This window comes from Bufo bufo, chromosome 3, assembly GCF_905171765.1.
Source record: "Bufo bufo chromosome 3, aBufBuf1.1, whole genome shotgun sequence".
In the NCBI taxonomy this organism is placed as follows: Eukaryota; Metazoa; Chordata; class Amphibia; order Anura; family Bufonidae; genus Bufo; species Bufo bufo.
This window is the reverse complement of record NC_053391.1, coordinates 566,451,116-566,464,127: the sequence shown is the minus strand read 5'-3', so window position 1 is coordinate 566,464,127 and position 13,012 is coordinate 566,451,116. Positions and strand designations below refer to the sequence as shown.

At 43.5% G+C, this 13,012-nt stretch overlaps 1 protein-coding gene across 1 annotated transcript in view; it reads left to right on the top strand.

Annotated features, from left to right (window-relative positions):
* The window catches only part of PYM1 (PYM homolog 1, exon junction complex associated factor), a 56,114-nt gene extending 46,411 nt beyond the window's left edge, over positions 1–9,703 (top strand). Inside the window, exons 2-3 of the mRNA XM_040425606.1 lie at positions 2,165–2,258; positions 8,072–9,703. Of these exons, the coding sequence (XP_040281540.1) occupies positions 2,165–2,258; positions 8,072–8,525 (548 nt within the window). The 3' untranslated portion in view covers positions 8,526–9,703. The remainder of the gene's footprint in view (positions 1–2,164; positions 2,259–8,071) is intronic.
* The last annotated feature ends 3,309 nt before the right edge of the window (positions 9,704–13,012 follow it).

Here is a 13,012-nt window from a genome sequence, read left to right as displayed (position 1 = left end):
GGAGTGGGTGCCGAATATCCGACGTTCAGCTCTTTGAGGAGGAGGCAATGTTGTTCATTACACTGCCCATTTGTCTCGGAAGTGAGTGTAATGAATGTAGAGAGTACTTGTAATTGCACCATGCCACCGCTGCAAGAAAGATGACGTGCAGAGTAATGAAGGGGAAGGAGCGCTGCCTCCTTGTCAAACAGCTGATCAGTGGAGGTGCCAGGTATGTGACTCCCACCAATAAGAGATTGATGACTTATCCTGAGGATTGGTCATCCAGTATAAAACCCCCGCACAACCTCTTTATGCTAACAATGTCTATAATTGATCTTAAAATGTTGAGTTTGATGGACATATCTTTTTTATCAACCTGTGTAATTATGTAATTGGCTATGAAAGCATGGCAGTACCTAGACACTTGGAGGGAATATGCTGAAGTGGGGTTTCCCTTGTATTTTCTGACACAATGATAAAATCACAAAGTCCAATACCAATATATGCCTGTCCTACAGTGTACAGGTGGCCTCTAAACAACTGCCTTGGTAAAAATATTTTTAGTAGGCCCCAGAAAAACTCTTTAGGCTTTCTTCACACAATGCCTATTAAGCACCTAACAGTAGTGGTGTGTGTAGGGGAGGACGCTTTAAATCTTTATATTTCAGGTTCTGTAGAGGATGGAGATATATAAAGGCAATATAAGCTTTAAAACCAGACCAGAATCACATAATCTCCTCTACGTCGGAAAATATAGCCTTTCCAAATTTGGTCAGGAGTGACAGCTGCTGAAAGTGAATGCATGTTTCAACTGCTTTTACTCTAGGCCTGATTTCTAAAGGCTGTATCATCCGATCTAGAGAAGATTATGCTGTGATTCTTGGGTCTTGTTTTAAAGCTTAGATTGCAAGCTTTCAAACAAGATTAGATCCTTATCTCTGTCTTCTACGGAGCCCAAGGCTTATGAAGGCTCAATCAAGCTGGCTGTGATCTCAGGAGAGGGGGCAGTGGGGGGAGCTGACAGCCTGCCGTATAGGGGAGAAAAAAAAAACATTCTCTCTCATGATAACCATTAGCACTAGAGAGGGATCTCGTATGTTATTTTTGTTGTTGTCAGAAAAGTAAAAATGTTCAGTGTCTTGGTTTATTATGCCTGAAGTGTAACATAATAAAAACTAAATAAATTTGACATCATCATACTGACCCACAGAATAAAGTTACCATTATTTATACCAAACTGAAAATGCGTAAAAATAAATCTGTGTTAAAATACATTTTGTACCCCAGAACGGTGTAAAAAACAAAACAAAAAAAACTTACAAATCGTCCCACAAAGTTCAAGGGCTACTATAGCTAATTTGAAGATAAAATAAAAATCTTATGACCACTTGACCATAACTAGGAGAAATGTTACTTTTCCTTTTAAAGGGAATGTGTCATCAGTAAATGTTCTACTGTTTAAAGAGGACCTTTCATCTGGCAAAAATTGTGAACTAAGTGTCATGATCTGTACAGCGGCGCCCAGGGATCTCACTGCACTTACTATTATCCCAGGGCGCCGCTCCGTTCTCCCGCTATGTCCTCCGGTATTTTCGGTCACTGGGTTATAGTAGGCGGAGACTTAGGGGACTTGGTTATAGTAGGAGGAGACTGCCCTTGTTCTCCTGGGCGTCTTCCTCTCCCACACTGTAGCGCTGGCCAATCACAGCGCAGAGCTCACAGCCTGGGAGGTGTTTTTTTCCTCCCAGGCTGAGCCCTGCACTGCGATTGGCCAGGAGAACAAGGGCAGTCTCCTCCTACTATAACCAAGTGACCGAACATACCGGAGGACATAGCGGCAGAACGGAGCGGCGCCCAGGGATAATAGTAAGTGCAGTGAGATCCCTGGGTGCCGCTGTATATGTCATGATACTTAGAGGACCTTTCATCTGGCAAAAAATTGTGAACTAAGTCCTATTTTTATGTAAAATATATTTTTAAAGGGCTTCTGTCACCAGAATGTGCGCAGATCAGCAGAAGCTAGCAATCTTGGTCTCATCCCCATCTGTGGCTTTATTTCTAAAAACCTGATCTTTTTATATACACAAATGAGCGTCTAGGAGCAACAATACAAACATTTTTGGGGAGTGCTTCTTTAAGTTATAGGTGTTATCTTACAATACATCTTTTTATTTTCGTAAAGGAAAGTACATAGCAGCTACCCAGCGTCCTGATGGAACCTGGAGGAAGCCGAGAAAAGTGAAAGAGGGATACGTGCCTCAAGAGGAAGTTCCTGTGTATGTATCTGTCATTATGTATCCAGTATGATGCATTTGCTGTACGATGTTCTGCATTGGTGAACTGGAATAAACGCGAAGTATCGGTGTTCCAGTTTAACCCCTTGCTGATGCTATATGTGGCGGTGGCTCAGGAGTTTTACACAGCTATCCGTGATCAGAGACCACTCCAATCATGGACATTTAAAGACTTTGTCCCATAACAACAACTATCCACAGAATAGAATGTGTCTGATCAGCGGAAGTCCACCTGCTAGGGTGCCCGTGATTCCCCATGTGAATGGAGCGGCAACAACAATTTATCCCCTATCCTCAGAATAGAATGTGTCTGATCAGCGGAAGTCCACCTGCTAGGAGGCCCGTGATTCCCCATGTGAATGGAGCGGCAGACGCGCACATCTGTTCCATTCAGGTCTGTTGGGCTGCTGGAGATACCCGAGAAGTTGTCCTCCCATAGAGTTGAATGGAGCAGCAGCTCCATATGTGTGTATCTGCTGCTCCATTCAGACACCCTTCCCCCTCATGGCAAGATCGGTTACGGGAAGTTCCAGGGCCTAATCGGAACAAAGTGTTGCTATCTATGGCAGAATTGCTATTGTATTGCTGTCTATGGTAGAAGCGATCCAATGTTCACACGTTCACAAACCTTAGTGGTACTGGGCTAAAAAAAATAAAGATTTCTTTTAAATATGTATAGGGAAAAATGCTTCAAATCACCTCCCCTTTCCCCATTTTACAAATAAAATGAACATAATTAGTATTGCCATGAGCATTTGTCTGAAAATGCTCGTACTGTTAGGTTTGTTTCACGAATCGAGGACAAGACAGTCAGTGTTTCATCCGTGAAGTTGACAGTGAAGGGTCTGTTGTTGGTCCATATGTCTTTTGTGAAGTGTGGGCAAGCTTTGTCTTGTACATTCGGATACATATTAAAATTTACATCAGACATCTGTACCTTATATTTACTCCACCCCTATTATTAAGAGGCGTGATTGTTAATATTTGGCACTTCGGACGCCATCAGACAACACTTATAGGCCAGCATATAAAACATCAGTCTTAATATCCCCCTATGTATGGAAGGCTGGTTTCACACTAGCGCTTTTAGATCCAGCATGGAAAAGCCTGCAGGATCTTTCTGCTTTCCAGCATTGCCAGAAGCTACCACACTGCCGTCCAGCTCTATTAACTATAATGGAGACTGACCAAGATCTTGCTGCAATCCGGGAAATATGCAGAGAATCGACAGGGCTAATAGAGCGGTTTAAGTCTGACCAGTTCTCTGCATGTTTTCACGGCTTATGGCCACATCTCTGCTGGTCTCCATTATACAGTTGCAAGAAAAAGTATGTGAACCCTTTGGAATGCTATGGATTTCTGCACAAATTGGTCATAAAATGTGATCTGATCTTCATCTAAGTCACAACAATAGACAATCACAGTCTGCTTAAACTAATAAAACACAAATAATTAAATGTTACCATGTTGTTTTTATTGAACACACCATGTAAACATTCACAGTGCAGGTGGAAAAAGTATGTGAACCCCTAGACTAATGACATCTCCAAGAGCTAATTGGAGTGAGGTGTCAGCCAACTGGAGTCCAATCAATGAGATGAGATTGGAGGTGTTGGTTACAGCTGCCCGGCCCTATAAAAAACACACACCAGTTCTGGGTTTGCTTTTCACAAGAAGCATTGCCTGATGTGAATGATGCCTCGCACAAAAGAGCTCTCAGAAGACCTATGATGAAGAATTGTTGACTTGCATAAAGCTGGAAAGGGTCTAAAAGTATCTCCAAAAGCCTTGCTGTTCATCAGTCCACGGTAAGACAAATTGTCTATAAATGGAGATAGTTCAGCATTGCTGCTACTCTCCCTAGGAGTGGCCGTCCTGTAAAGATGACTGCAAGAGCACAGCGTAGACTGCTCAATGAGGTGAAGAAGAATCCTAGAGTGTCAGCTAAAGACTAACAAAAGTCTCTGTCATATGCTAACATCCCTGTTAGCGAATCTACGATATGTAAAACACTAAACAAGAATGGATTTCATGGGAGGATACCACAGAGGAAGCCACTGCTGTCCAAAAAAGACATTGCTGCACTTTTACAGTTTGCACAAGAGCACCTGGATGTTCAACAGCAGTACTGGCAAAATATTCTGTGGACAGATAAAACCAAAGTGGAGTTGTTTGGAAGAAACACACAACACTATGTGTGGAGAAAAAGAGGCACACCAACATCAAAACCTCATCCCAACTGTGAAGTGTGGTGGTGGGGGCATCATGGTTTGGGGCTGCTTTGCCTCGTCAGGGCCTGGACGGATTGCTATCATCGAAGGAAAATCGAATTCCCAAGTTTATCAAGACATTTTGCAGGAGAACTTAAGGCCATCTGTCCACCAGCTGAAGCTCAACAGAAGATGGGTGTTGCAACAAGACAACGACCCAAAGCATAGAAGTAAATCAACAACAGAATGGCTTAAACAGAAGAAAATACGCCTTCTTGAGTGGCCCAGTCAGAGTCCTGACCTCAACCCGATCTGAGATGCTGTGGCATGACCTCAAGAAAGCAATTCACACCAGACATCTCAAGAATATTTCTGAACTGAAACAGTTCTGTAAAGAGGAATGGTCAAGAATTACTCCTGACCGTTGTGCACGTCTGATCTGCAACTACAGGAAATGTTTGGTTGAAGTTATTGCTGCCAAAGGAGGTTCAACCAGTTATTAAATCCAAGGGTTCACATACTTTTTCCACCTGCACTGTGAATTTTTACATGGTGTGTTCAATAAAAACATGGTAACATTTAATTCTTTGTGTTTTTTTATTAGTTTAAGCAGACTGTGATTGTCTATTGTTGTGACTTAGATGAAGATCAGATCACATTTTATGACCAATTTGTGCAGAAATCCATATCATTCCAAAGGGTTCACATACTTTTTCTTGCAACTGTAGTTGGGCCTCTTTCACACGGGTGTTGCGGATTGGGGCCGGATAGGATGCGGGTGCGTGGCGGGGAAATCGTGCGAGTGAGCACACAATTTCAGTCAGTTTTGACAGCGATTGCGTTGCGTGGTTAAGTTTTTTCCGCGCGAATGCAATGTGTTTTGCACGCGCGTGAGAAAAAACTGAATGTGGTAGCCAGACCCGAACTTCTTCAATGAAGTTCGGGTTTGGGTCAGTTGTAGTGTAGATTTTATAATTTTCCCTTATAACATGGTTATAAGGGAAATTAATAGCATAGCATTCTTTAATACAGAATGCTTAGTAGAAGGTCCATTGAGGGTTAAAAATTTTTTTAACTCCCCTCCTACATAGCTGCCGGTCTCTGCTCTTTCTTCAGGACCTGTGGTGACGTCACTGAGCTCATCGCATGGTCCATCACCACGGTATTGGACCATGTGATGTGACGTCACCACAGGTCCTTTAGCCGGCAGCTCATGATTAAAGAAGTAAGAAGAGATCGGTAACTACGCAATCAAGTGGAGGAGACGAGTTAATATTATATAATTTGTATTTATTTTTTACCCCTCGAACCACATTTTACTAAGCATTCTGTATTGATAATGCTATTATTTTCCCTTATAACAATGTTATAAGGGAAAATAATCAAGATTGGGTCCCCATCCCGATCGTCACCTAGCAACCATGCGTGAAAATCTCAACGCATCCGCACTTGCTTGCGATTTTCACGCAGCCCTATTCACTTATATGGGGCCTGCGTTGCGTGAAAAACACACAAAATAGAGCATGCTGCGATTTTCACGCAACGCACAAGTGATGTGTGAAAATCACCGCTCATGTGCACAGCCCTATAGAAATGAATGGGTCCGGATTCAGTGCGGGTGCAATGCGTTCAGCTCACGCATTGCACCCGCGTGGAAATCTCACCCGTGTGAAAGGGGCCTTAATGGGGCCAGCAGGTATCGGGTAGCGTCCGGCAGTGACGTATCCAAGAACCTTTGGCAGGCTTCAGCCTGCCGGTGATGTCTAAGAGCTCTTTCACACTTGCGTTCTAATCTTCAGGCATAGAGTTCCGTCGTCGGGGATCTATGCCGGAAGAATCCTGATCAGTTTAATCCTAATGCATTCTGAATGGAGAGAAATCCGTTCAGGATGTCTTCAGTTCCGGACCGGAACGTTTTTTGGCCGGAGAAAATACCGCAGCATGCTGCGCTTTTTGCTCTGGCCAAAAATCCTGAACACTTGCCGCATCGACTGATCCGGAATTAATGCCTATTGAAAGGCATTAATCCGGATCCGGCCTTAAGCTAAACGTCGTTTTGACGTTTAGCTTTTTCTGAATGGTTCCCATGGCTGCCAAGACGCTAAAGTCCTGGCAGCCATGGTAAAGTGTAGTGGGGAGCGGGGGAGCAGTATACTTACCGTCCGTGCGGCTCCCCGGGCGACGTCAGGGCGCCCCACGCGCATGGATGACGTGATCGCATGGACACGTCATCCATGCGCATGGGGTGCTCTGACGTCATTCTGGAGCGCCCCGGGAGCCGCACGGACTGTAAGTATACTGCTTCCCCGCTCCCCACTACTACTATGGCAACCAGGACTTTAATATCGGATCAGTCTTCAAATGCTTTCAGTTCACTTGCGTTTTTCCGGATCCGGCGTGTAATTCCGGCAAATGGAGTACACGCCGGATCCGGACAACGCAAGTGTGAAAGGGCCCTAATGCTAGTGTGAACTTAGCCTAATTGTAATTTTGGCAAGCATTTTTTTCTCCTTTTAGAAAACACACATATACATACACACCAACATTTTTAATATGTAAAGGTCTACCTGTGATATCGAAAACTTCTATTCTTAGAATAGAAAAACTACTTCTAATAGAATTCTGTTACAATATATTGGGACAGCATTATCAAAAGTCGGACCTGGTATTTACGGATTTAACTGGGTTGTACAGGCAGTTTTATATTGATTAGATTGGCAGGGTTCCGAAACCAGACACCCCTGCCGATCAGCTGTTTGAAGAGGAGGCGGCACTCCATGCGAGCTCTACTTCCTCTATATTATACTGCTCGTCACAGAAGCGCGCAGTGTAATGACAAGTACTCGCTCTAGGCAACTTGTAATTTACACTATGCCACTGGTACATGGCGACGACGTGTAATGTCAAACAGCTGATCGGCGAGTGTGTCTGGTGTCAGACCCCCAGCCATCTGATATTGATCTGTTCTGAGGATAGGTCATCAATATAAACAGGCTGCACAGCCCCTTTAAGCTTAAACAATATTAAAGCGGTTGTATCAGATGAGAGAAACTCGTCTGCTTTCCTCCATTGGGCAACTGCTCCACTCTTGTCCATAGAGTGTGTCTAGTCCAGGGTCACTGAGCTGTCACAGAACTTGTGATATGTTGTGATTGGTGGGGATCTGAGTGCTGAGACCCCCATCAATCACTAGAACAAGGAGAGGGCAATGCTCGCATAGTGCGCTCTTTCCTTGCTGCAGAAAGAAGCAAGACTTTCTCTTGAGTCCATCTTGCTTCCTTTCCTGCAGTGAGGAGAGAGTGCACTATACAAGCAATTCTCTCTCTCTCCTCATTCTAGCAATCATTGGTGATCTCAACACAGACCCCCACCGATCAAAACCTTTGATATGTCTGACATGCCAAAAGTTTTTTGTGAAAGCTCGGTGACCCTTTAAGTGAATGTCTGAAGTTTATCCTCCTCTCGTACAACCCCTATAGTTTATAAAACACATGGAAGTGCAAATACGTTCTGCACTTCTACATTTTTTTAAATATATATAATTAATGCATTTCTACTTGTCTTGTTTGAACTGTGTTCTTGTAGATATGAAAACAAGTATGTCAAGTTCTTCAAAAGTAAACCCTCACTTCCCCCTGGACTTAGCCACGTTGAGCCAACTGCTAAAAAAACTCAACAGTCCAACAAGCCAGACACAGAAACCCCTCTATCTAAAACAGCCAAGAGGAAAATGAAGCGCAAAGAGAAAAAGAATCAGGAGAAAGGAGAGCGAGAGGCGGTGGAGGAGGCCAGACAAGACATTGAGAAGATTAGCATTTCAGAAACAGAGGTGAAAAATGACAAATCGAATAGTGAAAACGCTGCTGCCGAGAAGACAAAGAAACTGAAGAACCTGCGTAAGAAGCTTCGACAAGTGGAGGACCTACAGCAGAAAATGGACTCTGGAGAGATAAAGCAGCCTTCCAAAGAGCAGTTAGAAAAGCTGGCTAGGAGGAAAGCACTAGAGGAAGAGATAGAGGACCTGGAACTGGACTTGTAGAAGAGAAGGCATCCATCATTGGCTAAACTGCCACAGGACATCTTAGGAGTTTTATGTTTTCTTTGTTTCCCATTCATGTCCCATTGTAGTTTGCGAGGGAATGCGGTTTCTGCTTTCCCAAAGGACATCTAATATTGAGGATCTGATTTCGAGCTCATTAGCACCTAGGCGAGAAAGATACTATCTACACAGAAATGTGAACAGACTATCATGTTTAGGTATCGGAAGACCACATTTCATCGACTTTCATGTTACAGTTGTGCACAACTTATCACGTCAGGCCCATCCAGGTTTTTTTTTTGTTCTCTCTAGGTTTGTCAGATTGTCTGTGGATTGTGGAGTGCTGAACTTTGGACACTATACAAAAGGAAAGCAATAATTAAAGTACATTATGTATCTTCTATATCATATGTATAATTTACCTACTTACAATACTTCTGTTACTGGTTTGTTGAGTGGAATGTTTTAGGAGAAAAATAATGTCTTAAAACAGGTTGTCACATGTTAAGCCATAATGACATCAAGGAGGATATATGCTTTTATGCATGAGCAATAATGAAGTCTGTTGGTGGATGAATATACAGATACACATTTTATTTTTTTATGTATATATTTTTTATTTTTTTTTGCCAATGTTTGTTTTGTAAAATTGATCATTTTCCTACAATATTTTAACTGAACGGATACTTAAAGGGATGTTCCCCCACTGATCCTGAGAACACGGGGTCTAAGGTCCTTTTGGCTTTTTATAGTAATATGCCATAACATTCTATGGTGGGAAAACCCCATTAAGTAATGGTTAAACGGGTTCTCTGGGTTAACAAATATCGATGACCTATCCTTAAGGTAGGTCATCAGATTAGTAGGTGTCTGCCACCCAGCACCTCCACCGATCAGTTGTTTTACATAGTATCTGTGTAGTGGTTGTACCAAGGTAAAGCGGCTCGGCTCTCCTTCAAGTGAATGGGAGATAAGCTGCAGTACTCTGGTGCTGGAACCTTCTGCTACTGCTTTGTACACTGCAGCAGCCCAAAACAGCTGATCGGTGGGGGTGTAGGTTGTGGTCCGACAACCAATCTGATATTGATGATCTATCTGGGATAGGTCATCAATATCTGTAACCCAGAGACCCCCTATAAAAACTTTGAACACCTTCAGGGGCAATTTTTAATGATTGCATTTAAAGAGGACCTTTCACTTGTATAAACTATGTGAACTAAGTATGCTGCCATGGAGAGCGGCGCCCGGGGATCTCACTGCACTTACTATTATCCCCGGGCGCCGCTCCGTTCTCCCGTTATGCCCTCCGGTACCTTTGCTCTGTAAGTTATAGTAGGCGGTGTCTGCCCTTGTCCTGTGGGCGTCTCCTCCTCCTAGGCTGCAGCGCTGGCCAATCGCAGCGCACAGCTCACAGCCTGGGAGGTTTTTTTCTCCCAGGCTGTGAGCTGTGCGCTGCGATTGGCCAGCGCTGCAGCCTAGGAGAAGGAGACGCCCACAGGACAAGGGCAGACACCGCCTACTATAACTTACAGAGCAAAGGTACCGGAGGGCATAACGGGAGAACGGAGCGGCGCCCGGGGATAATAGTAAGTGCAGTGAGATCCCCGGGCGCCGCTCTATATGGCAGCATACTCAGTTCACATAGTTTATACAAGTGAAAGGTCCTCTTTAACTCCTTTTGGGCTAAAAATAATTCTTTTTTTCATCAGGTTTTGTCATAAAGGGTTAAGTATTAGCCTAGCTGTGAACATCTTAATTTTTACTTCCACTTTGTGCCTCATAAACACTTATTCAAGCCACATTCTAATTAGTAAGATAAGAACTGAGCTATGAGTGTTTATGAGCTGTCAGGAGATTACAGATAAGCTTCACATGAGCCTGGTACTAGAGAATCTCGACCCTTTTACAGAGAGAGGGGCTAAACATTTTTAATAAAGACCAATTGAAAAAAATGATTTTAGCTTGAGTACAATACAATAAAAACTAAAATTTCCCCCCGAAGGTGTCCATAACCTTTAAGTAGCGGATGAGGCTTCTTCCTTGCAGTTAGGAATGCCCATATATCAAATTGCTCTGTTCAGCCCACTTCAACACGTCCCACTACAGGGTATTTGTTTCCTGAGCCTATAAAACGCCATGATCCAGAGTTCAACTTTGCATCTGTTAACAAGCATACAAATGTCCTATCTTCTATCACGTAAGGCTGGGAAAAAAGTTTCTGTAGTCCGTGAGTCCATAAGTAAATGTACCGTTGGTCAGCAATATAACTACCCGTCCCCTGACCAATCTGGTGGGCATCATCTATTTTTTTTTTTTCTTTCTTTTCTTTCTTTGTCAGGTGTGGTGGTGTCCTGTGCACAGATTTTCTATCCTCTTGGAAGCCCGAGCTCTTCAGACTGTAGTACTCGTTACTTTGTCCCCCGTTGTCCATACAATCATATTCAGCAACAGTAATGCAGGAAGTTCAGGAACAGTAACATGAGTCCTGCAAGGTTTTGTGAAGGAATTGCATTGTAAGGAAGCTGATTGTAGCAAAGTTGGGTTTTATAATGTACAGACCATTTCTTACAAATTCCTTGTTTTAAGTGATTGTTTAATAAAGTTACGAGGTGATGTATCCATACAGCTGGAGTACATACACTGTGTCCGTAATTTAGGATTGAGTATCTGTTATGTGCGGCCTTTACTATTGTCCTATGTCCTGTTACTCTTGACCCCACGTTTTTGTGTTGGGGGAGATCACCATTACATTTATAAGGACTGTATTGTACGGTTTGTTGTATTACTATTTTCTTTTTTTTTATAACTTAGAAGGTGTAATAAACATGTTGCACCAAAGAATTTCCTGAATGTTTATTGTGTTACACATTACGTAATAAAACACTAGGGGGAGCTAAATGTTTTGAATAGGAGCAGGCTTGGACTTTTGAGTTTTTTATTATTCTTACAGAGAAACCGCAGCAAGAATTGACGCCGCTTCTTTTTCAATTTATTGTACTTTTATAGAAATGGATAAGGCTATTTTCAAACCAGCGTTTTGAATTCCGTTTGAGATCCATTTCAGGGATCTCACAAGCGGTCCAAAACGGATCAGTTCAGCCCTAATGCATTCTGAATGGATAAGGATCCGCTCAGAATGCATCAGTTTGCCTCCGTTGTCTGCTCTGCACACAATTGAAGTCAATGGAGACAGATCCGTCTGATGGCTCGGTCTGAGGCAGATCCGTTTCCATGGACTTTCAACATCTGAGAATGTATGTCACCTGTCCCTGCAAACACAGTGGCCATCTTGGATGCACAAGTCACAAACAGGTATGTATAGAAAAGTTCTCTTTCTCTCATATATATTCATATATTTATTCCTATAATCTTTCTATCTGTCATGGGGGCATATATTGGTGCTTGGGCAGATGTCACCGAAGTGGTGTGGGGGTAATGGCAAGAGGGGGGTGTTTGGGTCATTGATCATGGGCCTGATTATTGCAGGGGTGGGAAAGATGTCAGATTTCAGAGCAGTGTGGCTGATGGAAGGGCGTGGGGGTTAGGTGTGCGGGGGGTGGTTTGGGCAGATGGCTCAGCGGTCGGGCTGATAGCAATTTTGGGGCATGAACGACACACTTTGGTTTGGTAAGTGAATAGTGGCCAGATTATTGCACGTGTGGGGTGGGGCAAATATGGCACCGATTGGGGGCAGATTGACAACAGCTGTGGCCGATCACAGGGGGGTGGGGTGCGAATAGTTGTGCGGTTATGAAATAGGGGGCTGATTATTGCAAGGTTGGGGGGGGGGGCTAGGTTAGAAGGCAATTTTGGGTGTGAACGACAGACTTTGGTCATGAATAGGGGCCAGATTATTGCACGTGTGGGGTGGGTCAAATATGGCACCGATTGGGGGCAGATTGATGGCAGGGGGGCGGAAGAGGCACTGATTTGGTGCACTATTCATGTGGGCAGATTATGGCAGGGGGAGTAGTTTATGGTAAGGGGGGCAGATGGCAATGGTGTGTCTGTCGGCATTTGGGCAGTTTGTGGTATTGTGGGGACTGGATGGCACTTGGAGTGGGGCAGATGGTTAAGGTGGAGGCAAATGACAATGCAATGCAGCCAATGGCACTGAGGTGGGGAATCCAAAAACAATTGCATGTATGTTTTATTATAATTTTTTATTTTATTTTTTAGCATCTACAAGCCCCAAAAAAATAAAAATAAATTTGGGATATCTATGTCAATTATGTTTCGCATGTTAAAATATACCGTATTTTTCGCCCTATAAGACGCTCTGGCCCATAAGACGCACCTAGGTTTTTGGGGAGGAAAATAAGAAAAAATGTTTTTTTAACCAAAAGGTGTGTTTGGTGGGTTTGGAACTAATGGTGGTCTGTGGATGGCACTATTACTGGGGATCTGTGGATGACGGACACTGTTATGGGGGTATCTGTGGATGACGGACACTGTTATGGGGGGGATCTGTGGATGACTGACACTGT